Below are 21991 nucleotides of genomic sequence, written 5' to 3'. Positions count from 1 at the left end.
TGTGTTCTCCTGTCCTCACCTGTCTGATCACCCTGCCTCTCTGAACCCCGCCGACATTAGAACCCATCACCTGCTGACACCACCAGCCTCTGCGCTCCTTATAGCTGCCGCCAAATCTACCGTCGCTCCCTCCGTCTCCCTGACAGCGGCGCAGTACCATGCCTCACAGCCTATTACGAGCAGGCGGCTTCCTCAGAGGAACGGGGAAGGTCACTGACAGGGTCGTTCACCACACCTGCCATCTGCCTCTCAGGGTTTGTTGTTGCTACAACTCTGATCTGGCAGACGCAGCGTCCAATCACGTCGTGTCTGACAGGTGTTCCTTTCATGTTGACAACAGAACCCTGCTTCTACTGTAGGCTTACGTCAGGTCGTCTGATGGTTCCGTCCACAGGATTGTGACAGTTAATTAAAACCGTTGATGAAATAGATTTTGGGGTTTGCAAGTGCATAGGTGAATCATTTTGGGGTTTATTTTACTTTTTAATCCATCCATCCATCCATAGAAATGCGATCAATCGTAATAATACAACACATGTGGCCGTAACAAGCTGTGTCTCAGGAATGTTTCAGCGTGGTGTAGCCGATGAGAAACAATTACCATTATTATTACTCACTTAACTTTTTAACTCAGTCTTACTTGTAAGAAATAGTACTTTCAGTGTTCAAATAATTGAACACGGACCAGAAATGACAATGTCTACAAGACAAATCAACTTCAGCGTGATCCTAATGATTTTCTTAGTTGGTTAGGGGTTAGTTGTAACACTGTCCGTTTGACCAATAAGAAACCCGGTCCCGGTCTCCCCTACCTAAAATGTGACGCAGATTATTTTCCCCACAGATGTTTTTCAGAATTGCTTTGTAGGAGCATTTTTTTTTTATCTCAATAAAAAAAGTAATTTCTTAGAATATATTTGAAAGGAGCCAAATACTTCTTATTAATCTTGACAGTGCTTGGCTCTCTTTGTAACCATTATGAAAGAAATGCTTTGGCTGAGTGTAGGCTATTTGAAAAATAGCATTAGCCTTGTGCCACCCCTGGCACATTGACAACACTATCTAGCTTTTAAGAACTGGAGGCACTTTATGCAATTTAAAATTAAAAACAAACATTGGAGGCATGAGCTTGGTAATAATGAACAAATCACTGGGTTATTGTTTAACGATAGCCTATATTATCAGACAAAGTTCAAACGTTGTTCTAATGTTGTTATCTCTGTATGCTACTTATCTTTCACATCTGGTTCTGAGCAGGGAAAACATTTAAGCAACCAGATCTGAGTTCCGTGTCAGTCGTGATTATTTCAATGCTCAATCTCCGTTATAAGGCAATATCTGCCTGCAATTGCTCTGATGTTCAATAGTGAAAATGGCAAACAGGATTGCTGTTGCTTGTGGTCTCCTGGAAAAAACATAGCCTACACATTTGAAACCGTCTAAAGACATGCATGTATCCTACATGCACAGACACACACACGTACACACCCACCCGCACACGCGTTCGCACACACACATAGAAGAATGATATTGACTTCAATGGAACAGAACAGTTTGATAGATTTCGCCCTTATTGGTACTGACCTGTTGCTTGGACATATTATGGAAAATTGTACATTGTGTTCTAGACTTGCTCCATCAAAATGGGCCAAGCTGGCTTGACCTTCTCCCTCTCCACACCTTCTCCAATCTCGCCTTCGTCCACTTGCATCACCTTCCGACTGTTCCGTCCACAGAGGGCAGGAGGAAGGGTATTCACAAACCGGACCAGGGATTTAAAACGTTTCATCTTGGTGTGTCGTAAGTGTCAGACTGAGATTAGAGTCAGATTTAATAACAGATTTTTAGGACGGTACAAAACAATATAAAAATATATAGATATGCAGTGATTGCAAAATGTATCTCTGACGCAGGGGACTGGATGTTTTCCAAATCATCTGTCTAGACCAGCGATTCCCAACCGGTGGGCCGCCAAACCAATGAAAAATGAAAAAGTATGAAAAATGAATAGCCTAAATATAGGCCCCTACTGTTACAATTCTTATTAAAATTCTTTAAAATGTTTAATGACATTTTGCCTTTAATTTATCATGACCAAAACGCCAATAGTTACGCCGGTAACGAGCAGAATATTCTCAAACACAAAATGCTGTTTTTTAGATGATTTCGGGTTGTCTTCCCAAAATGACAATCAAGGATGTATAAAGCATTCTATGTTGCTGCCCTTCAAGCAAGAGGGAAATTTGATTCAAATCGTACGTTTCGAGCTACATCAACCATTACGAAGGTAAGGTTCATCTGACTCACACAGTAAAAGTACAGTAGCTAGTGCTAGCTAGGCTAGCTCTACTGTAGCTATCTAGGATTTGACCAGTAATGTTAGCGAGCTAGGGTAGCTAGTTAACAATTTTTTTGCTACATTTTAATGTACTCAATTATCTCTCAGTATGCTAGTCGGTAATGTTAACTCAAATAAATAATTGGTCTGTCATGTTTGTTCCTTATGTAGAAGTTTACTTTGCATAAAAACATCAAGTGTGAGATCATCCTTTCATACTGCCTGTCACCTTCACAGTTTAGAGAGATTAGATCATTTGCAGAGGATGTAGAAGCATTTCCATGTGAGACATCTTGTTTCAGATTAAGATAGTGCTACTTAAACCAATTACTGAATCTATAAATACATTTGTTTGGATGACACAACCAAAAACATAGATTGATTATACAACCCTACTTGCCTCGGGGGAATGTCCCTGTACTTACTGTAAGTCGCTCTGGATAAGAGCGTCTGCTAAATGACTAAATGTGAATGTATTACTTTCAAGATAAACCACACTTTCTGTCAAATTAAAACACAGTATATGTAGCACATATAAATTTGCCTTGCACAACATCATTTTCGCACGGCCGGGAATCGAACTGGCAACCTTCAGATTACGAGCCTGATTCCCTAACCGCTCAGCCACCTGACTCCCATGTATTGACAGTAATATATGCAATGCTGTATTAATTATTATGGAAAAATTAACTCCACTAGGATGAAACCATGGGCGTGGCACATGGCAAAACAATGCATTGAAATTCACTTTGCCACATGTATTGCATATTCTGCATCCCTTTTTGTGGATTCAAGTACTATTATCTTAACACCGGATAAAATAACCTGCTCCTCCCTCCTACTTTTTGCCTCTGCAGATCAGTATCAATTCGAAGTGAATGAAGTGTTTTGGCCTGTGGGGAATGATTGGATCCCATCTTAAGGTAGAGAAGACAGAGAGCCCTGAGGTATTGGGATTTGAGAAATAAGGTGGAAATCAATTGCAGCCACTTGCCGGAGATATGGGCTGTTTATTCAGGGAGAAGAGGGGGAGAAGTCTGAGGAGGTACAAAATACTCAGAGGTAATCAGATTTCACCCACAGTTCCTCATGCAAGGGCCTCTTGAAACGGGCCACTCTTGCAAGGTTGTGAAGCCAATTTGCTCTCAAAATATTTGCCCTTTCCTCAAACAGTGAGAAAATGATAGATGAAGCCCAGCCCAAGTTGCATTTAAACGGATGCCAGTCATTCGCCTCTCAATCAATGAACTACTGTCTGCTCCTTAGCACTTCATTAACAACCAAAAATAAATTATTCACAACTTCTTGCTAAGGCATTTCGAAACCTTACATTACAACATTTCCATTGGTTGTGATTCATTTTTGTGTGCGTGAGACTGAGATGTGAGCTGTTGTTAAGGGGAGGCTCTTGAGAGTTACAACTTCATCAATGTTTTATTCTGAATGATACTCATGCAAAGCACTCAGATTTTTGTACACACAAACACCCACGTAAACAAAAGCACACTCAACAAACTCACTATACATTTGTTTACAGATAGATATCTTTGTCTCACCATCTTTGTCTCTCCCACAAACACAAAGACACATGAGGACACATTAGCATGCGCCGTTCTCTCCGCCTCAGGTAGATGTGTTTTCATTAGCATCGCTATGAGGCGTCTGCAAAGAATTCCTCTCCTGTAATCATTCCTGCCTGAGCACATGTTCCCCAGTAATCGTGTCTGTGGGCTTGCTTCCCCTACCCAGAGCTAAATGTTCATAAGGAACAAACCTATCTCCCTAAACAGACGCTGCTTACCCCGTCGGGATCGCCCCCCTCATCTCCAAACAATCATTTGGGAACACAGTTATGGTGGAGGAGATAGAAATCCATTTGGCGTCAAAACATCCTCCTACTTGAATCGTGGGGTAAGGGGAGCAATCACAACCGTCTGGACTAAAATGCACTCTTGGCTTTAAGGACTTCTATAAGTCTCTTGTCTGTACGATACATTTTCATTTACATGGAGATTGTTTCCCACTGGGTTGAATACATAAAATTCAATTGGCTGTCACACAGCCAGTGCCAGATAGGGGTTTGCACTTCAGTGTCGGTAAAGTAGGGTCCAGTGGTCCTCAGCGTCTGAGGGTCCATCTGCCAGACATCCATTGTCCTTTTGTAGAGAGCCAATAAGTTGTCCCTCAAGTGACTTGTAAATGAGTTGGGAAACTAGCTGGGTTCAGTCCCAGTTCTTCAGAGTTCTTTAACCCTTTGTTTGTCCTCTGAGTGAAGGGACTGAAGCGTTATCCAAGAATCTCCTCAGAATGGTTGGTTTGTTTGAGAGTGTATTCTTTTACATATACATATTCACGCCCATCTGACACTAAGTTTGGTGGTGCAGTTCAACTTGTTTTGCCTCAATTCAAATTTGCCTCTGGATGTTTTATTTTTTCACCCGCTAGTGAGGTAACCTAAAACCCTTTTTTTCCCATAGTTTTGCACAACTCTATGTAATACAACAGCTACTAAATGTCCTCCCACATGCTTAATGTAGTTAATTTAACAAAAATAGCTAATCAAACGAAGGACGCATGATATAATTAAAGGAACCATGTAATCTAAAAACAAACAGAACATTTTGAAAATTAATAAACAAATAAATAATTAATTGTGCAAATGACATTAAGTAATCGATGAGGCTATGAGATATTACGAGATATGGTAGGTAAAGAAGGATAGTCAACAAAATAGATATCTGACTTGATATGAATATCTGTCCAGACTACCAAAGTTCCTAGAAACTTTTTAGAACACCCTCTTAGGCACAAGCAGTGAACCACATCCTTCCCTTTTGAAATCTCATCACAAAGTGGGAGTGATCAATCTTATCAGCAATACAGGGATCGAACGGCTACGGAAACAATACTGAGAATAAAATTCACCTTGTAGGACCCTCTGAGGACAACGGTCTTTATGTACTTAAATCCCTTTCATCTCATACCGAAGATGAGTGCCACACCTCAACCTTCCAACGGTGATTTTTTGTCAAGAAAAGACAGTGAGTGTGTCTCTGCGTGTGTTTGCATATTGTAACTTATTTGCATTCAAATGTCTAGTCTGCAGGTCAAAACACATGTGAAACATCTAACACAAAAACCAAACAATGATCAATTAGCGGATATTATAATGGGATTTTGGTTGATGTCCAACATGTCTGATTGTCGGAGAATGTGGCAGTCCTCATACAGGGGGACATCATGTGTCATGCCTGCTGAGTTTGGCCTAATCACAATTGCGAATTAAGTACTTTTTCATTTGTATATTTTTTTTTTTACAAGCAACTGCTCATTATAGCTTTAATTTGACACTCCAGTGGTGTGAGTCATGGCAAACTTCTCATTATAAAGTCATAATTAAATCGTTTTATTTTATTTATTTCTAACTGAAAGACAGTGTCTAGTAACCTCCACCAAAAGATATACCCCTGCTACTAGTTAGAGGTTGTAGTTTATTTCCATTTGACTGAAACTACAATACTTTGGGTTAAGCTACACATGTAATATTGTTTGTGCTACTGTCTTTTTGGTGCTTCGTGAAGTATTTTGAAACAACAAATGAAGACTTGATTGATAGCCTTTATGAGGGACATTAACATTTCTACTTTATTTTTGCTTTTTAAGGATTTGAATGAAAATAGGAAACTTGATTCTCTCAGGAACATATTGAGCAGAAATATTTATGAATACACTGCATGATTGTTTACGTAATATTGAATATCTAATAGGCTGCGTATATCCCAACATAATGTAACTCATACAAAACAATTTGTCCAGTGAATAAATGAATTAAGAATGTGCTGCTTCACACCACTCTCAACTGTCATTCCTCTCAAATTGAATAGTTTTGCCTGGCCGTCCACCAAGTCTCATAAACACCACAGTAATGAAGTCTGGAAAGTGCTGGAAAGTTTAGCTGTAAATTCTGTGGATGAGTGGAATCACACGCCCCTTGCACTCACGTTTTGATTGGTCGTTTGAGAAGCGATTGACGTTTCACGACAGCACGCAGTTGATTCATTCAAATGATAAAACAGCTGTGATTTATTTTATTATGTGCTTGTGTTTGTTTTCTTTCCGGGAAGTGTGTGGTTGTCTGTGTGTGTGTTTGTGTGTAAGTGTGTATGTGTGTGGCAGTGTATAGACTGGATCAGCAATGTAAGGACTGTATCTAACTGCTTAGGAAAGAGATTGCAACTAACAACAAACTCATCAAGTATAAAAGTTTACCTCCAAAGCACTCGAGTTGGAATTTAGCGCTTAAGAAGTTTCCTGCGGGTCAGAGTTGTGACATCATGTGGCATATACAGGTGCAGTTATTGTGGTGGGGGGCAGTCACCCAGACCTCATCGGGATGGGCAGATTATCAGAGGAAACACTCTCTCATTTCCCCTGTTCTTGTGGACACCAATGTCCTTGGACCAGCCGTTACTGTTCTTTCCTTCCCTCCCTCTCCTTCCTTCAGGTATTTTCTTTCGCCGCTGCCTAATGATACATGCTAATTGTTTTTAAATGGCTTTTCGCTGTCTGTGTGCTTTCTGCTCCTTCAATTCTATTATGTCTGTTGGACCGTGCCGAAGTGAAAACTCACAACCGAAATTGGTCAGAGGTGTAAATCAATAGACTCAAATACAACAGCCGGGTCACCTGACCCACATCACCTGCAGAGAGGGGGGGGGGGGAGAGGGGGTGAGGGCACCAACACAAGACACCTGCAGGCCCTGCATGTTCATCCAGAAAAGTGAAATGGAGGAAAATAACTCGCCTCATTTCTTTTACATTGGCAGCAGCAAGAGATGAACAGAGGCCAAGACATGGTGCCTGGAAACACGGTTTGAAACAGGGGGAAGAAGGGGGGGGGCAGCATAAGAAGGAGAGGGATCTCAATGCAGCTGTCTGAGGCGTTTTAATTTCACCAGAGATTACAGAGTGTGATGAGTCTGGCCGTTCACCCCCCCACCCCCTCCCCCTCCCTCTGTGTGGCCTCACAGAGCTGCTGGAGCTCTATGAATTCCCCTTATTATTATTTAATGGAGAAGGGAATCCAAACAAATGAGCCTCCGTTCTGCGCCTCGACACCGCAGGCCCACATTAATCCAGATGCCGAGATGCTGATGGCACTAATTTCTCAGGGCGAGCGGGGGCCTCATCTCCTAGCCGTCATGGAGGGACCACAACAAAGCCGACCAATCAGATGCGAGGGTCCTCGGCGGGGGAGGGGGTGGGGGGGGCGTCATGTTCATATCTCACCCGCTCCAAAGATGTGTTGGGCTGTCGATACTCCTTCTCTCCCCCCTGCGGACGGAGGGTCGTCCATCTTTGGGACAAAGAGACAGGGAGCCTTATCGTTGCTGCTGTCAGCCCTCTAAGGGCATTTTCAATCGTGTTTTCAAGCAGGTATAAGGCGGCCAATCTGTCTGAATTTGTGGAGTGTTTGAACAGTCAGACAGACTAGCACTGCGGAGGGAAATGAATCTGCATCTTGGCTCTTAGCTGGGAGAGTTCTCTGTGGCTCCTCCACATGCAGGACCAACTGGGCTCTGACACAACGGCTAAACAGCACTTCTACCTAGAGGACCACTTGGTTTCCACTGATCTCAAGCTGTGGCCGGGTGGTAGAGATGGTAGGACACATAAAAACGCAACATACTGTGGCTTAGAGGCGAAGGTGTTTAGGTGATTAGGCCCTGTTTTGTGATGAGGAGGGATCTGCACTAATGAGCTAAGTCACTGAGAATGCTGCAAATAAACTCACCTCTGTTTTCCAGTCCCATCACACTAACCCCCATTAAACGGCCCTGTTCCTCTGGTTAGTAAGTGTGTGGGGGGGATTGTGCAGTTGGACCACTGGGATTCTATTAATCGCTTAGCAGTTATTGAACAAGGGATTCCCTAAGGGATATAGATGGTGTCAGGGAGCCTGGAAATGCTATAATGATATAAAAATAATTTGCATAGCATTTCCAAATAGTTTGGGGGCAGGGTCCGTTATCGGTTTTCCATTGTGATACGGCTCACTTTAAACTTTCAATATTCCATGGGCTATTCCATGGGTTACACTCGCTCGTTGCATTCTTACTTAAAACGAGATTCTGTTTAATTACTGTAAAATGGCGAAAGTCTAAGTGTACAGGGGGGAAAAGCTCTTCGTTGCAAAGCAGATGACGAAAGCATTGTTCTGTATAAATAACAAAGCAGCGTGTATCTGGAGATAGTTGGTCGATAAAGGCTATTCTAGGCCTATTATTACAGCCAAGTCTTGTTTACTAAGCGTTTATTGAGAGAGGGGAGCAGTTTAAACATATCCCTGAATTCATGCCTCCCCATAGGATCCTGTGATACATAGAGAACGGCAACAAAAAGTCCCTCTGGAAGTTGTAAAACAGTCCCCTCTGTGCTGTATGCCGACAGGATTTACAGTTGTGTATGATGTTATTATCGTAGACAAGAACTGACACTGACAGATGTGCTACTACCTGGGGACTTAGTTAATACCGGGTTTATTAGCTCCTGTTAGTCTACAGAGGATCAAAGACAAGCGTGTTTGCCATTTGGATGCATTTGGCTGATTGGCTATTCATCTTCTCATTCAGCCCAAGTGGAACCAGCTTCAGAACGGTAATTGCTTTGACTACTACGCAATAGCAAATTGTATTTAAATAAATTACACAAATAATTAGATGCTGAAAATTATAATTATTTTTCAGTACTTGAGATCTGAATGAATAAATATTTAATCAAATATTTGTAATCATGATGAATGCCATTTGTTTTGGCTCTGTAGCGACGTGGCGAAGATCCCACAGCACACAGTCCCGATAATACAAAGTGCTATTGAATTACGTCTCCGCTGTAGGTGCATGTCTGGAAGTTCTGGAATTGATTTTGCCATCCTAATATGAACGTCTAACTATTTGTCAAATTATTATTGAGACAAAATGTTGCTTGTAGCTTGTCTAATCATATTTTAGACCCCAAAGAATCTAGCCGTTTCTTCCTTTTAGGTAAGTGTTCAAGCTCATAGGTCCACTGTGAATATTTTCTCCCTCTTTCCTCAGGCAGGGTGCTGAAGGCCCCAAAACAACTTCCAAACCTTTCATTTCCATTCCTGCAACAAACAATTGACGTTACGAAATAGGGAATTTGTTGTCACTTTATGACAATCGTTAACCTGTCATTTTTCACAAAGCATTGGTGTTTTTGAAGTCATGCTGACCTCCATTTCTCTTGACATTCAATGTGTTTTTTTGTCCAAAAGCAATCTGGTGACATATCAACAGAGTGTCACCATCCTTTAAACCTCTTCAGCCGTGGCCAACGCAGAAGCCTGCCTTGCAGCTTTGAAGAATTGGTTTGCTATTCTGAGAAATAGATTGGGAGACTTGTATGTAAAATGTGGTGGGCATTTGCAGTGGCAGCAGTTGTGCCTCAAGTATTTTGTTGGGCTTCAATCCCTTTCAGAAAAAGTCAAATATGCTCACTCATTTTGAAGTGTTTCACAAAAGTATGAATTTAAGTATGAACAGTTTTTGTGTTTGTCTTCCTCTTTTGAGAAAAGGTAATGGTTCTAGCGTTTGTTCACAACCCTGGTGACGCATGGTTGGTAGATCCCGGCCCGCTTTCCATTATGTTTTTCTTTTCAATGTTTGTTACAAAACCTTTTCCCCTTTTATCAGATATCAGACAAACATATCATATAAATACAGAAACTGAAATACAGTTATGTCAAAAATCCCAGTGTAGATATTTATAGTCATCAAAATGTTTTCTCTTGTTGCATGTTGAAACCAGATTAATCTGTTTTGCTCATGTAGAAAAAATCGTTTTACGCCTGACCTCCAAATTACTGATGTAAATCGTTCTTCCCTCTTTAGAGAGCTCTGGTCAGAGTAGGTGGAGGTCTTAGATGTGTAAGTACCTGTAGTGTGAGGAGCATATCAACAGGGCTATGCAGTGTTGCCTTCAGGTACATAATGTAATGTCACATTCATTTAGCAAACCCCCTCATCCACAGTGAAGTAGGCCCGGCAGTACATGGGGAGGATTTAAACCTGCAACCTCTTGATGGCAGTCAGGTGCTCTAACCACTGAGCTGTACCCTTTCCAGACTTTTTTTCTACTTGCATTTTTTCTTTTGTATACAGTAGAGAGAGATTACAACAACACTGTACTCCGTGCCCTTGGGTCGTAACGCTGTTAGAGTGAATAGGTAAGGACACATCTGTATTTCAAAAGAATTCCCTGAGGAAGATTATTGGACACATACAATACCTACAGTGCAAACAGGGCTAGCTTCATCTCTGACATAATGAGGTTTACTTTTCTGTACACCTGCCAGGCCCCAGATTACAGCAGTGCTGCATGTGTACGCTGTGTGACAGCAGTGAGTAATGCAGAACAGATAGTCTTACTGAGACTGGGTCTTCTACATGCACAAAGGGATGAGGATGTCATTTCTGAGTGGGGTTGCATGATGACAGCCCTTATAGAGACGTGTCGGCTTCGAAGGCCCTGCAGTGTGCCAGCAACTGCTTCTCCCTGAGGTTACAGCTCTGTGTCATTACTGCTGAGGTTACAGCTCTGTGTCATTACTGCCTGGGTAGTACGCTGAGGCATGTGGAAACATGTTTCTTTTGTAAAAAAAATGATACACTCTTCCCTCTCTCTTTCCTCTCGTTTTTATTCATTACCCAGCAAAGCCCCCTGAACCGGTGCTGTTCTTGTCAGTAAATAAATCAAATAATGTAGCCAGATGCCTCTACTTGATCCAAACACACATATTTTAAAGTGTGTAGTGTGTGTGTGAGAATATTAGTAACAGTGTGTGCGTGTCTGAGTTTACTCCTCAGTTAAGTAATAAATGCCCTGTGGCAGAGGAGGGGGACATTTGGGCCTCCCACATTTATAATGCCCCTTCTCCTTCCTTGAAACCAATTTTGGTCCAAGGCATCTTGCTAGCCACACTATGATGTGGGAAACACACATACACACACACTCCACATACACGCACTATACACACACTCCACACACACGCCCACGCTTCAATGCCTTGTGCTGCCTCCAAGAAAGAGGCTTTAAAGAGTTCTTAATGGTCTGGGGAGGAATCCTAATACATGTATTTTTTGTTGCAAATGTACATTCTTATACAAATTGACTGAGGAGTCCACAAATACGAGCAATTTCACAATTCTATAAACCCTTGAACAATCAGCCATCATACTAACTTACACCAAGTTCCCCTATTCCATGCATCCATGGAATGACTGGAAATTGATCCAACCGAGTTCCTTTTAACAACACAAACTCATAATCAATAAATAGGCCATGTGTGAATATGATACTCTTTAATATCATACTGATAAGTGTTCCTGTAGACTTGTGTTTGATTTGAACGACAGTTTTCCTCCTGACCCTTTAAGGTCATAGATTTGATTAAACTAAAGCGTTTGACCCGTCATCAAGGGACAGTGACTTTGTTGTCGTTAAAGGTGACATAGGTCAAGCTGTGTCAGCCATCGACCCACCTGTACGGGGGAGGGGAGGGAGGGAGGATAATTTACGCTTAACAAAGGGCGCGGTATCAATCCTAATGATCATTAGCCCGTGGTGGTGCTCATGCGGAGGATGAGTAGCGAGTCTCTGACCTTCACGAGACTGTCAGACTCATTCTTCAGGTGGGTGTTGAGACCTGTCTACTCATTAGCTATAGTGGTATAACAGTTTCCAAGCGCCCCTGCAGATCTACTGTATCTGTATTGACACCTGGTCAGGGTTGAATGCTTTGCGCATTTAAATGCTAAAGAGAATTAGCTTGACAGATTAATGGGGCCTGTATTTTTTCCTCCGTTGCACCAGGCTAGATCTGTTTATAGATCGAGCCTGAAATAGTTGAAATACTTTTTCATACTGTGGACGGCAATATGAATACCTGATATTCATAGTACACTCAGAATTTTGGTGAATTACATCAGTGAAGCATCTGTAGAGAATGATGAGGGAGAGATCTTTCATGGGCTAGCCAGGGTCTCTAATTTCAATTGTGCAGTCACGCAGTTCAGCTTTGACTGGGGATATTGAACACAAAAATATTTGAAATAAAACCATAATTGTACAAACTTTTTAAAATCTGCATTAAGGATCGATTGGAATTGAATTGGGGAATTTATCCAGAAACATCTGTGCTTTAAAATTGCTCTCTGGAGCGGTGTACATCAGCAGCAGATGTTCACTTGGCAGCTCTGCCTGAATGTTCCCAGCTCATACAGTCACCGGCCAAGGCCAGCAGATGCCACTACAGCTGAGAGGAGGCTGGAGGTGTTTGTTGTGGCTTGAAGGTACGCTAAATGTCATCGAGGGATCCCAGATAAACTGGGAGATATCCATGAGGGCGGAACAGTCCACACACAGTAAGACGGAACCCCCCCACTGGAGCAGTTTTTGCTGAATATCAGACAAGGTGATCAATAAGCCTCTGCCCCTACTCAACCAGCTTCGACCGGTTTGGAGACGTCTTGTAGCTGACTGTAGATGTGCAGTGGACAGACACAATGATTTTTTTTTTTTCAAAATTACGTTTCATTCAAACTGAAAATCTATTATCGACAATACTTATCAGGACACTGTGATAACAAACATAGCTGCTCTGTTGCAGTTAATGGATTTCAGTGTAATTATTTATGATTTTTGGATTTTTTTGGCAAAAGCAAGGGAGCAGCTTTTCACACATGCACACAAAACATTGAACAGTTACATAAAAGGGAAAAGAAATTTGAACCATAAAAAAAGCCTGTTTACTGTATAGTCTCTCTCCCTACCTAGGTGAGTCACGTCGGGCTGGACTGTTCCACCTTGAGTGACACTCCTCCACCGAGACCTACAGACGTGCAGCTTTAAAGTCTAACCCCAACAGCTGCCTCGTAAAGATGCAGCCTCTGAGACGATCGATGCTGGTTGCCGTAAAAACATCTAGGCAGTTTATCAAACTGAGATGGCGAACACCGGTAGGTTTATCATTCCAGCCCTGCTAAACTGAAGAGGTTTTTAGAGATCAGGTCAGTGCTTCTCAAACACTTTTGGCTTCAGAACCCCCTTTTCCTGTTTTCTGAATCCAAGTACCTCCTATACCCATGTTTTTTTGGTATAAATGCTAGCCTAGTTCATACCCATATTTTCACGACTTTCATTGTTTTCAATTTCCTAGTGAACGTTTGATGTAAGCTTAGATAGGAACTTCCACAGGTTATGCGAGCATGCTATGAGTATGACTAACCCTAACCCACATTATTTTGCATTAATTTGAGCGCAACCTAACTTTTAACCAAAAATATTTGGGGCTTTTGGGCAAACATTCGGGGCTCAGTGCCCCAGAAGCCCCCCGCTCCACCCATGCTCTCACGTACCCCCCTGTAGTACCTCCGCGTACCCCTGTTTGAGAAACACAGTCGTGAAACGAACAGAAGGATCCGAGGGGTTTAATCTGGCAGCGGGCTGTGGGCGCGAGCCTGTCATTGTCGCCGCCAGCCACTCAGGAGACGGAGCACTCTGGAGGGGCTGCCCACGGGCCCCCTCTGGAGGGGCTGCCCGTGGGACCCCTCTGGAGCCCGGACCCTGCTGATGGAACATCTGAGAGGGTCGATTCATCAGCCTGCAGCTCCCAGACCCAGACCTGCCCGGTCAGTCCCTCGCTCACCACAGGCCTCCGTCAATAAGTAATGGTCGATCTTCCTGGGTGAGCGGGCGGCCCTTGCTGGGATGTGCCTGGAAGAGGATCCTGTGTGTGTTGGGGGAAAGAGGGCCAGTGAAAGGATGTCTGTGTGATGGCTGGTCTGGATAGAAGCACACGCTTCGCCATCAGGACGGTGTGATGGGGTGTTCGGGCTCAGACGTATGACACATAAGATCCACCTTGCTGATTTACTGAATAGTAGAAAATGTGACGTACCCTGGATTAACCCTTGGAAAGTCACAATAGAATATTTCCCCCAAAATCTTTCCAGATTTTGCTAGACTTTTCAGATAGTCATCAAGTACTCTTTCAACTTCGTAAGCTTGTGTCAGCCCGTTCATTTAATACAAATACCAAGTTTAAATCACCATTAGCAACATGAACAAAGGTCTGTCGTACATGAAGTAGAAGTGTAGGTAGGTCTTGCTGTACAGGCCCATCAGAAAGAGTCCCTCTGATTGAACTCCCAGAGCCTCGGATTCAGCCTCGCTCCACATACTACTGTACACCAGCTGAATGCTGAGCAGGCAAAATTTACCCAATTGTTTTTCTTTGGTGGAGTTTGACTGGGGATCGAACTCTAAACTTCCCAATCTCAATGACACTACCACAGGGTCACTGTGATGGCCTGTGCTGAATGGGTCTAATGCTGTTAGCATCCTGCGGAGAGAGAGAGAAGCTGCATGTAACAGTACAGATGGCTTCGGTTCTCCCTCCCACTGCCTCTGAAGAAAACCAAGTGCTTCTCGAGCCGCATGTTTATCAGCTTACAGACAAAAAGCTCTCATATCATGGTCATCAAGTGATTAAGTTATACTGAGAACAAATGGCAACACGACAACAAAGAGGTGCTAAAATCGTTTTTATTAATTTTTGTTTTACTTTGAGCACATAATATGCCAGGATGTCAAATGCAGAATCCATCCTTTCAGTTTATGACTTAATAAACTAATATTAACGTCATTTGTGTCCGGCAATTTCGGTACTGAAGCACTAAAGGCAGATAAGCCCGTTCCGTCTCTGCTTTTTGAATTCAAATGAGAATGTGATTGGCTCCATTGAATAGAGAGAATGAAGCGCACAAAACGCTTATGCAGAAACTCGTGAAAAGAGAAGGATGCAACTCATCACATCGGCTCATATAAATACTATTCATTTCAACAACGGAAATTTTAAGCGGCTGTATTGTAACCAGGAAAGAAAGAAACAACACGTTCAAAACCAATTACATCATCGCCTTTGTTCCATTTTCTGATTGCGCTGCGGGTCACGCATTTGTGTTCCGTTTCCAATTCAAATGGAGACCACAGCCATCTCCACTTTGATTTAAAGAAAATGTGACCGAGGCAACTAGTAATTATAATCAATGACTGATTCAATCGACTCAAACAGCCATAGGGCTGCGTCACTATGCCCACCCCCCATCCCAATATGCGAGCTAGTCTAGCCTTTGACTGCTCTGATTCCAGCCTGCGCGTCGCTCTAGGCTTTGGTGGGATTCTGAATCTGATGAATTATGTAGGGAGGCCCGGCCCCCACATAAAGGGGGGCCAACTGATGAGAGAGACAGTCCCCACGTCGACCGGTGCACCCCTGAAAAATACATTCACCTAGTTCTGGTTATCAAACGAGTTTTATGGATTCGCATGCCTAGGAGTCTAGGCTAGACTTCAAGTTCATACCAGGCACACGTGAATAAAGATGTATGTGAGAATGCTGCTGGACCAACGGCTGTGGACAGCTGTCGGCCAACCTGCCTGTCAAGAACTTTGTTTTGCACATACGGAAGTCAAATATTGACTTGCACCAGTAGGCTGCTTATCTCTCTCTTGATGAGCATGTAGGAATGTCATAAAATGAGAATGACTCAACAATTTCACATTGATGGCCAATAGAAATAAAAACTGAACATGAAAGTGCACATTAGGGCCTAGGCTACATTGGTTTATAAAAATTGCTTTTAATCGTTTTTATGTTAGTTCCTTATAGCCTCTATCTCCAAACCAAAAAAGTTCATTGGAACTAGGACCAGCTTGTATAGCACACACATTTAATTTAAGGCTGCTGTTAATAATCTAATGCGTTTCAAGAGCTGCTCTTTTATTGGGTCATGGTGAAAGATGAACTCTTGAAGAATTCTACTTGCTCAATCTGCCAGCAGACTGTCACAGACCATGTTATTTCAGAAGTGGGTTGAGTCAAACCGCAGTCATCTCAAGTAGGCCTACGCCCCATTTCTGAGTCAGGCTGGACGAAAGCGATAATTAATTTCAGAAAACACATCCAACCTCTAACCCCAAGCAATGACAGTGTTCAACATGTCGGCTGCTTGCTTGTCAGTGAGGAGTAGGCTGCTTTGCAGAAACACATTTACATTTAGTCATTTAGCAGACGCTCTTATCCGGAGCGACTTACAGTAAGTACAGGGACATTCCCCCGAGGCAAGTAGGGTGAAGTGCCTTGCCCAAGGTCAAAATAGAAATAATTTTGTTTCTTGGATTTAATCAGTTGACACACTGGGGGGACACTTTTTGAGTTAATGTGACAAGTTAAGCATTGAGATTATCTCATGAAGCCCAATCTTTGATGATCTCCATGAAGTGTATTTAATTATTCAGTGCCCTGTGATCAAATGTGTGTTGTCTCCAAGGGTGACAGAAATTAAGCTTTAAATAGACTTTTCATCAAAAATATATAATCCCCTCTGTAATGCATTGGTTGGTGGCATCCGTGAAATCACTGCTATTTCTTATCTTTCAAAGGGAATCAGTTCTTACACAAAAAAATTGTGAGTGAATGGCCTAGATTGGGTCAAGTCACTGGTGACTGGTGTTGTCCCTAATTCTAACTAGAACATATTAGCTGGCAATTACTGGGATAGTTCTCAGATTAAATTTCCAGAATGGCCTTGGAAATGTTTATGCAAATCACAGAAATCCTTCAGACACCTAGCTGAGAAATGGCACAAACTCAGCTGATAAGATGTAAAAATCTAATTGTGTTGAAAGGTGTATGAAAGGAAATTGCATACAAAACAGTTTGTGTTTTTGGTTGTAATTGGCCACCTTGATCCATTCTGTATCACTGGAGTAGCCTGTGTTGTACCTTCCTGCATCTGTTCAACAAGGCTGTGCTTTCCAGCCACATGATCAGCCCCAATTCTAACTTGCGTCACTATCAGAATGAAGGATTACTTGCATGAAAGCATGAATATCAGTGGCTTAAAATAAGGAAAAAATCCAGCGCAAGTTATGTTGTGTAATGTAAATGTAATGTCAAGCTTCTTCAAGTCCACGCACAAAAGGCCCTTTCAGCTTTTCAAGCGAAGGATTTTCCATTGACTCATAGCCTGCTGCCTGTTCTTACGTGTTCTTGGCTATTTCTTTCTTTTTCATCTCTTATTTTAGTTTCACCCATGAATCATAGTGACCGGTTCAAAATAACTACAAACCAATAGGTAGAATAAATAACATGGATAATAACCTTACTGTATACAGTATGTGGATGAGGGATTCTGTTCAAATGCAACAACAGTAGTTCAGTCAAGACACTCACGTGATTGATTTCACCATTTATTCTTACACATGACAAATGGTTTTACATTGGCGGAATGGATGTACATGGGGAAGCGCTCCCCGCCTTCACTGCATATGCAAGACATGAGGCAGGGAGCAACGAGTTAAACCCCCCACGGGGAGCACAGACAGACAACACGGGGGTGAAGGGGACGGTGGTGGGCGGCAGCAACGCAGATGGCAGGTTCGACAATGCGTGTGCGTGCATGGAGCGGCTTTATAGCGCCGCCTATCGAGCTACGCCTATGGCCTGAGGGCACGGTCATGGGTGGTATGACGCGCGCTGCCCGAGTGCCTTGCCTGAACCTGCTTCGCTCATACAATCTAAAATGCATTTTAAGATTGTACAATATTTCACCATAGCAATTTACATTTGTGTAACAATGTAACTTTACAACATGATCTTTTAACACAACCATGATTCTTGCCTAGCCCCCAAATTTGCGCCTCTTCCATTCCCATAAATGTAGAAACTAGTGAATCCAATCCCAATATAGCTGGATAAGGCCTTTCCAATCGCCTCATCCTTTCCGTTGCTAAGGAGAGAATAATATATGTCAGCTGTACCCTAAAGGCATCGAAGTGTCATTTCTTTGGGAATGCCTCTGGAGAGCGGTCTAATCTGCGTGGGTGGATGGATCACCCTCTAGATTATTAATCTGAAGATGGATGGTGCTGATGATGTGCTCTAGGCTGCTGCTCACAAGCAGCAAATGGAAGAAAACAGATCTCTGCCTCCCTGTTTAATTCAGCTTGGTCTGTTCTCCTGGAACACCTTTACTGGTCTGAACAGAGAGGGTTTTCAAGATTTTTCAATCCTTTGGAGGTTTTTATGGTGAGGAAAGAAACATCTTGAAGGGCAAAGTTTGCATTGTTCATTTGTGCGTTTGTTGACACTACCTTACTTTGCATAATGGTTCGGACTCGTTTTAACAAAAACAACACAGACTAATTGCTACGAAATGAAAGATGAGCTTTCGCAGATTAAACCTGTTTATCTTGTTAGTTGGATCCTCACAGAAAGCAACATTATCGTCTTTTCAGTTCACTCTGTCTCACGGCTTACATTAAATGTCAGGCTTTAAATGGGTTTTTCATGAGAAATACACTCTCCTTCCTCCCAAGCTGTTTCCTCTGAGAGGATGCAGGTTTATCGTCTGTGGACGGGGACCAGGAGAACGGTTTCATTTACACTCATCTCGAGAAAAGACTCCCTCATGAGTGTTAAATTTGTTTGAAAAAGAGTTGGCCTGGAATACTCCGGCTATATGGTATGCGTGGAAATGCACTCACAGTGGTAGTTTGTGAGTTGAGTTTGATTGTGTTTTTTAAAAAGATGTTGTGTTTCCTCCCCGTGTAACTTTCATCCTTCGAGAAGCACAATACAGAGAAACGAGAAGTCCTTTAGATACACTACATTGTTTTCAAAAATTCGTATTAACTTTGGCTAGCTTTTGGCAAGTAAGTTACAGTTCATTAAAACATTACATTAGGCATTGAGGCGTGATGTATGTTGTGACATTGGTTTAGTTACAGTTGCTGGTCTCTCTATAATCCTTGTCCTATACCATAAGTAACTACTAACAAATAAAAAAGCAACACACTCATTTAGAAAAAAAGTGAATTACTCCCCTCCTCATTTCTCCTCACCCATGTCCTTATTTCCACATTCAGAGCCTCTACTGCTGTTCTTTCATTTTCTCAGCCATCCTTTGAGAGGCCCTGTCCCTCTGTTTTGCACCCACTCATCTCAGAGAACTATTATTACATTTCTCCCGTCCGTTCTGTAATTCGTACATTTTGATCCATGCTCTGGCTCATATAAATTCTTACACCTATTCTCCTATTCTTCTCCTCGGCATCCGGCGCAATGTTCCATCTTCCCCTACTCTAATTCCATTTGTACTATCGCAAGCCGACACAAGAGACTGGGAAAGTGTTGCATATCTCATTTCAGATTATGATCATTTTTAAGACGGTTTTCTTTTTTCTTTTCATTCCTCTGTGGTTCTGTTTTGCCTGGGCATGTGGGCGTCTCCATGGCTGAGTAACTGTGTGTAATGATGTTTTTCTGATTGGGTTAATATCAGGGGGGCCCTGCTGGGTTACGATTTAATTGCCAAACCTGATTGCCAGTGTCTCTCACTACCCCACAAACCTCCCAGCACATGGGACTTGTCACAATTTGAGAGGAATAGAGGATGATGCTGCTGGTTCTCTGGACGGCCTCCTGCATGTTAGTGCTTACTTAAGGGCAATCTGGTGGAGTCTGGCTGTAATTAGGACTCAAGATTTGTGGTGTGAAATGTGGCATTGAAAGCTGTTTTTTATTCACTTCTTTTATCAGTTTTGGTCTGTTGATGACTCGCGGTTCTTGGTTTTAATGCCAGAGATTCTCATTTAAATATTCATACTAAATTTTAAACGAGATGGATGCCGAGAGATTTGATGTTAATATTTATTCTGGAGTCATACTTGTGGTCAAATGAAAATGTGCCCAGTTGAGTAATTTTCCAACCAAAACAGATCTCTAATACTTTTAACAGCTATTTATTTTTGTCATTGGCAAACAGACTGTACTTTTTCATCAGAATTTTTTCATTAGAATTTATAGACATTAGGCCTCTGCAAGGAATTCTTGAGAACATGTGACAGTGTGTGCATGGTTGCGCAACACTGCCAGGTCTAATACACGTGTCTGGAATGTTCATACGATGATAGGAATCAATCTTTTTCTTCTATTTCTGCTATCAAACTACAGACACGTGTCTTAGAACAGTGAAACCATAACCGCTGAAGCTAATGCTCTCTGAAGAAAAACGTGTTCCCTCTTGTGTTGTGCTGCATTTGTGTACCAGATAAAACATACCGTAGAGTAAGCTGCACGAGAAAAATGCTAATTCATGTAGAGCAGGCGCACCAGAAAGAGTGGAACAGTCCCGTTATCACACTCCTGACTGGAGGGTGACGAATCCCATTGCCCACCCCTGCCAGCGACCATGAACATCTAGACAGGTAATCCAGTTGTCAAGGCCCACATTTCATCTACAGACAACTCAACCAGTGCTGGCATGAATAGTCCCGCACATTCTCATTTTGAAGCCCACAGCATGGAGGATTTTCCAGAAACGTTGATCCATGAAACCAGGGTATGGATGACAGCCCTCTCAAGGCAGTATCATTACCAGATCCTGCTGAACAGGGGAATAGGTCACAGTGCACTGGGCAGAGACAGGGCATGATTCAGGCTTGGATTTGGGTTAGACTTTGATTAAGATATTGCGAGGCAGGGTCACAATTGGTCGGTAAGATGGGGAAGGAAATGAGCAAAGCCAGTGTCAAGGGTTTGAAAGTCGTGTTTGCGTGTCCAGAACTGGAGGCATAATGATCTTGTCTGTCTACAGACTAGGCATTTGGAGCACGCATACCACAGTCTAAATGAGCATAACTAGGGGAGGTCACCATCAGAGCCTGGAAATTGCTGCAAATTTACCATTGGCTGCACAAAGTACATGCATCTGCCTTCAAGGTAAATTGGAGGGAACTGACTGTATCCAACCCGCTGCACTTATGAGACTTCAAAGAGAAGCCTTGTACACAGTGTCATCCTGGTTGGGAGATTTAACAACCCCCCGGTTTTTCTCTGATGTTTTTTCCCTGACAAGCATGTCATTAATTAATTCCCTTATAAGACAATTAGTAAGTTCAATCAAAGCCCTTGGGCTGGTTTTAGATTGGATATGTTTAAAGAGTGAAGGACAGTTAAGTTAATGTGTTGATGGTGTTGTGTACGTTAGGTAAATGCAGCACTGCATTCAAAACAAACAGTAGCAACTCATCTTGTGTTTTATGGCACATAGTACTGCACAGTATTTGTAGCACATAGTACTGCACAGTATTTATAGCACATAGTATCGCACAGTATTTGTAGCACATAGTACTGCATAGTATTTCTACTACATATTGTAACACTGCACAGTATTACTGTGCAGTGTTACATACTGTAGTACTAATAGTATTCCTACCAAGCTACTGCATGTAGTAGGAATGCATGTAGGGAGTAAGGTGGCTGAGCGGTGAGGGAGTCGGGCTAGTAATCCGAAGGTTGCCAGTTCGATTCCCGGTCATGCAAACTGACGTTGTGTCCTTGGGCAAGGCACTTCACCCTACTTGCCTCGGGGGAATGTCCCTGTACTTACTGTAAGTCGCTCTGGATAAGAGCGTCTGCTAAATGACTAAATGTAAAATGTAAATGTACATCCTATCATATCATAGTAAAGAAAGTATGTTAACTTTCAGAAGCACACTCAAGCA

At 42.4% G+C, this 21991-nt stretch overlaps 1 protein-coding gene across 1 annotated transcript in view; it reads left to right on the top strand.

Moving 5' to 3' along the window:
* The first annotated feature begins 2134 nt into the window (after positions 1–2134).
* Positions 2135–21991, top strand: part of LOC134017083 (inactive dipeptidyl peptidase 10-like) — a 117639-nt gene continuing 97782 nt past the window's right edge. The window contains exons 1-2 of the mRNA XM_062456387.1: positions 2135–2287; positions 3196–3261. Coding sequence (XP_062312371.1) covers positions 3217–3261 — 45 coding nt within the window. The 5' untranslated portion in view covers positions 2135–2287; positions 3196–3216. The remainder of the gene's footprint in view (positions 2288–3195; positions 3262–21991) is intronic.

The sequence above is a fragment of the Osmerus eperlanus genome, chromosome 3 (genome assembly GCF_963692335.1).
Source record: "Osmerus eperlanus chromosome 3, fOsmEpe2.1, whole genome shotgun sequence".
Classification (NCBI taxonomy): Eukaryota; Metazoa; Chordata; class Actinopteri; order Osmeriformes; family Osmeridae; genus Osmerus; species Osmerus eperlanus.
The sequence above is the reverse complement of the archived record's forward strand: the minus strand, read 5'-3'. Positions and strand labels throughout refer to the sequence as shown.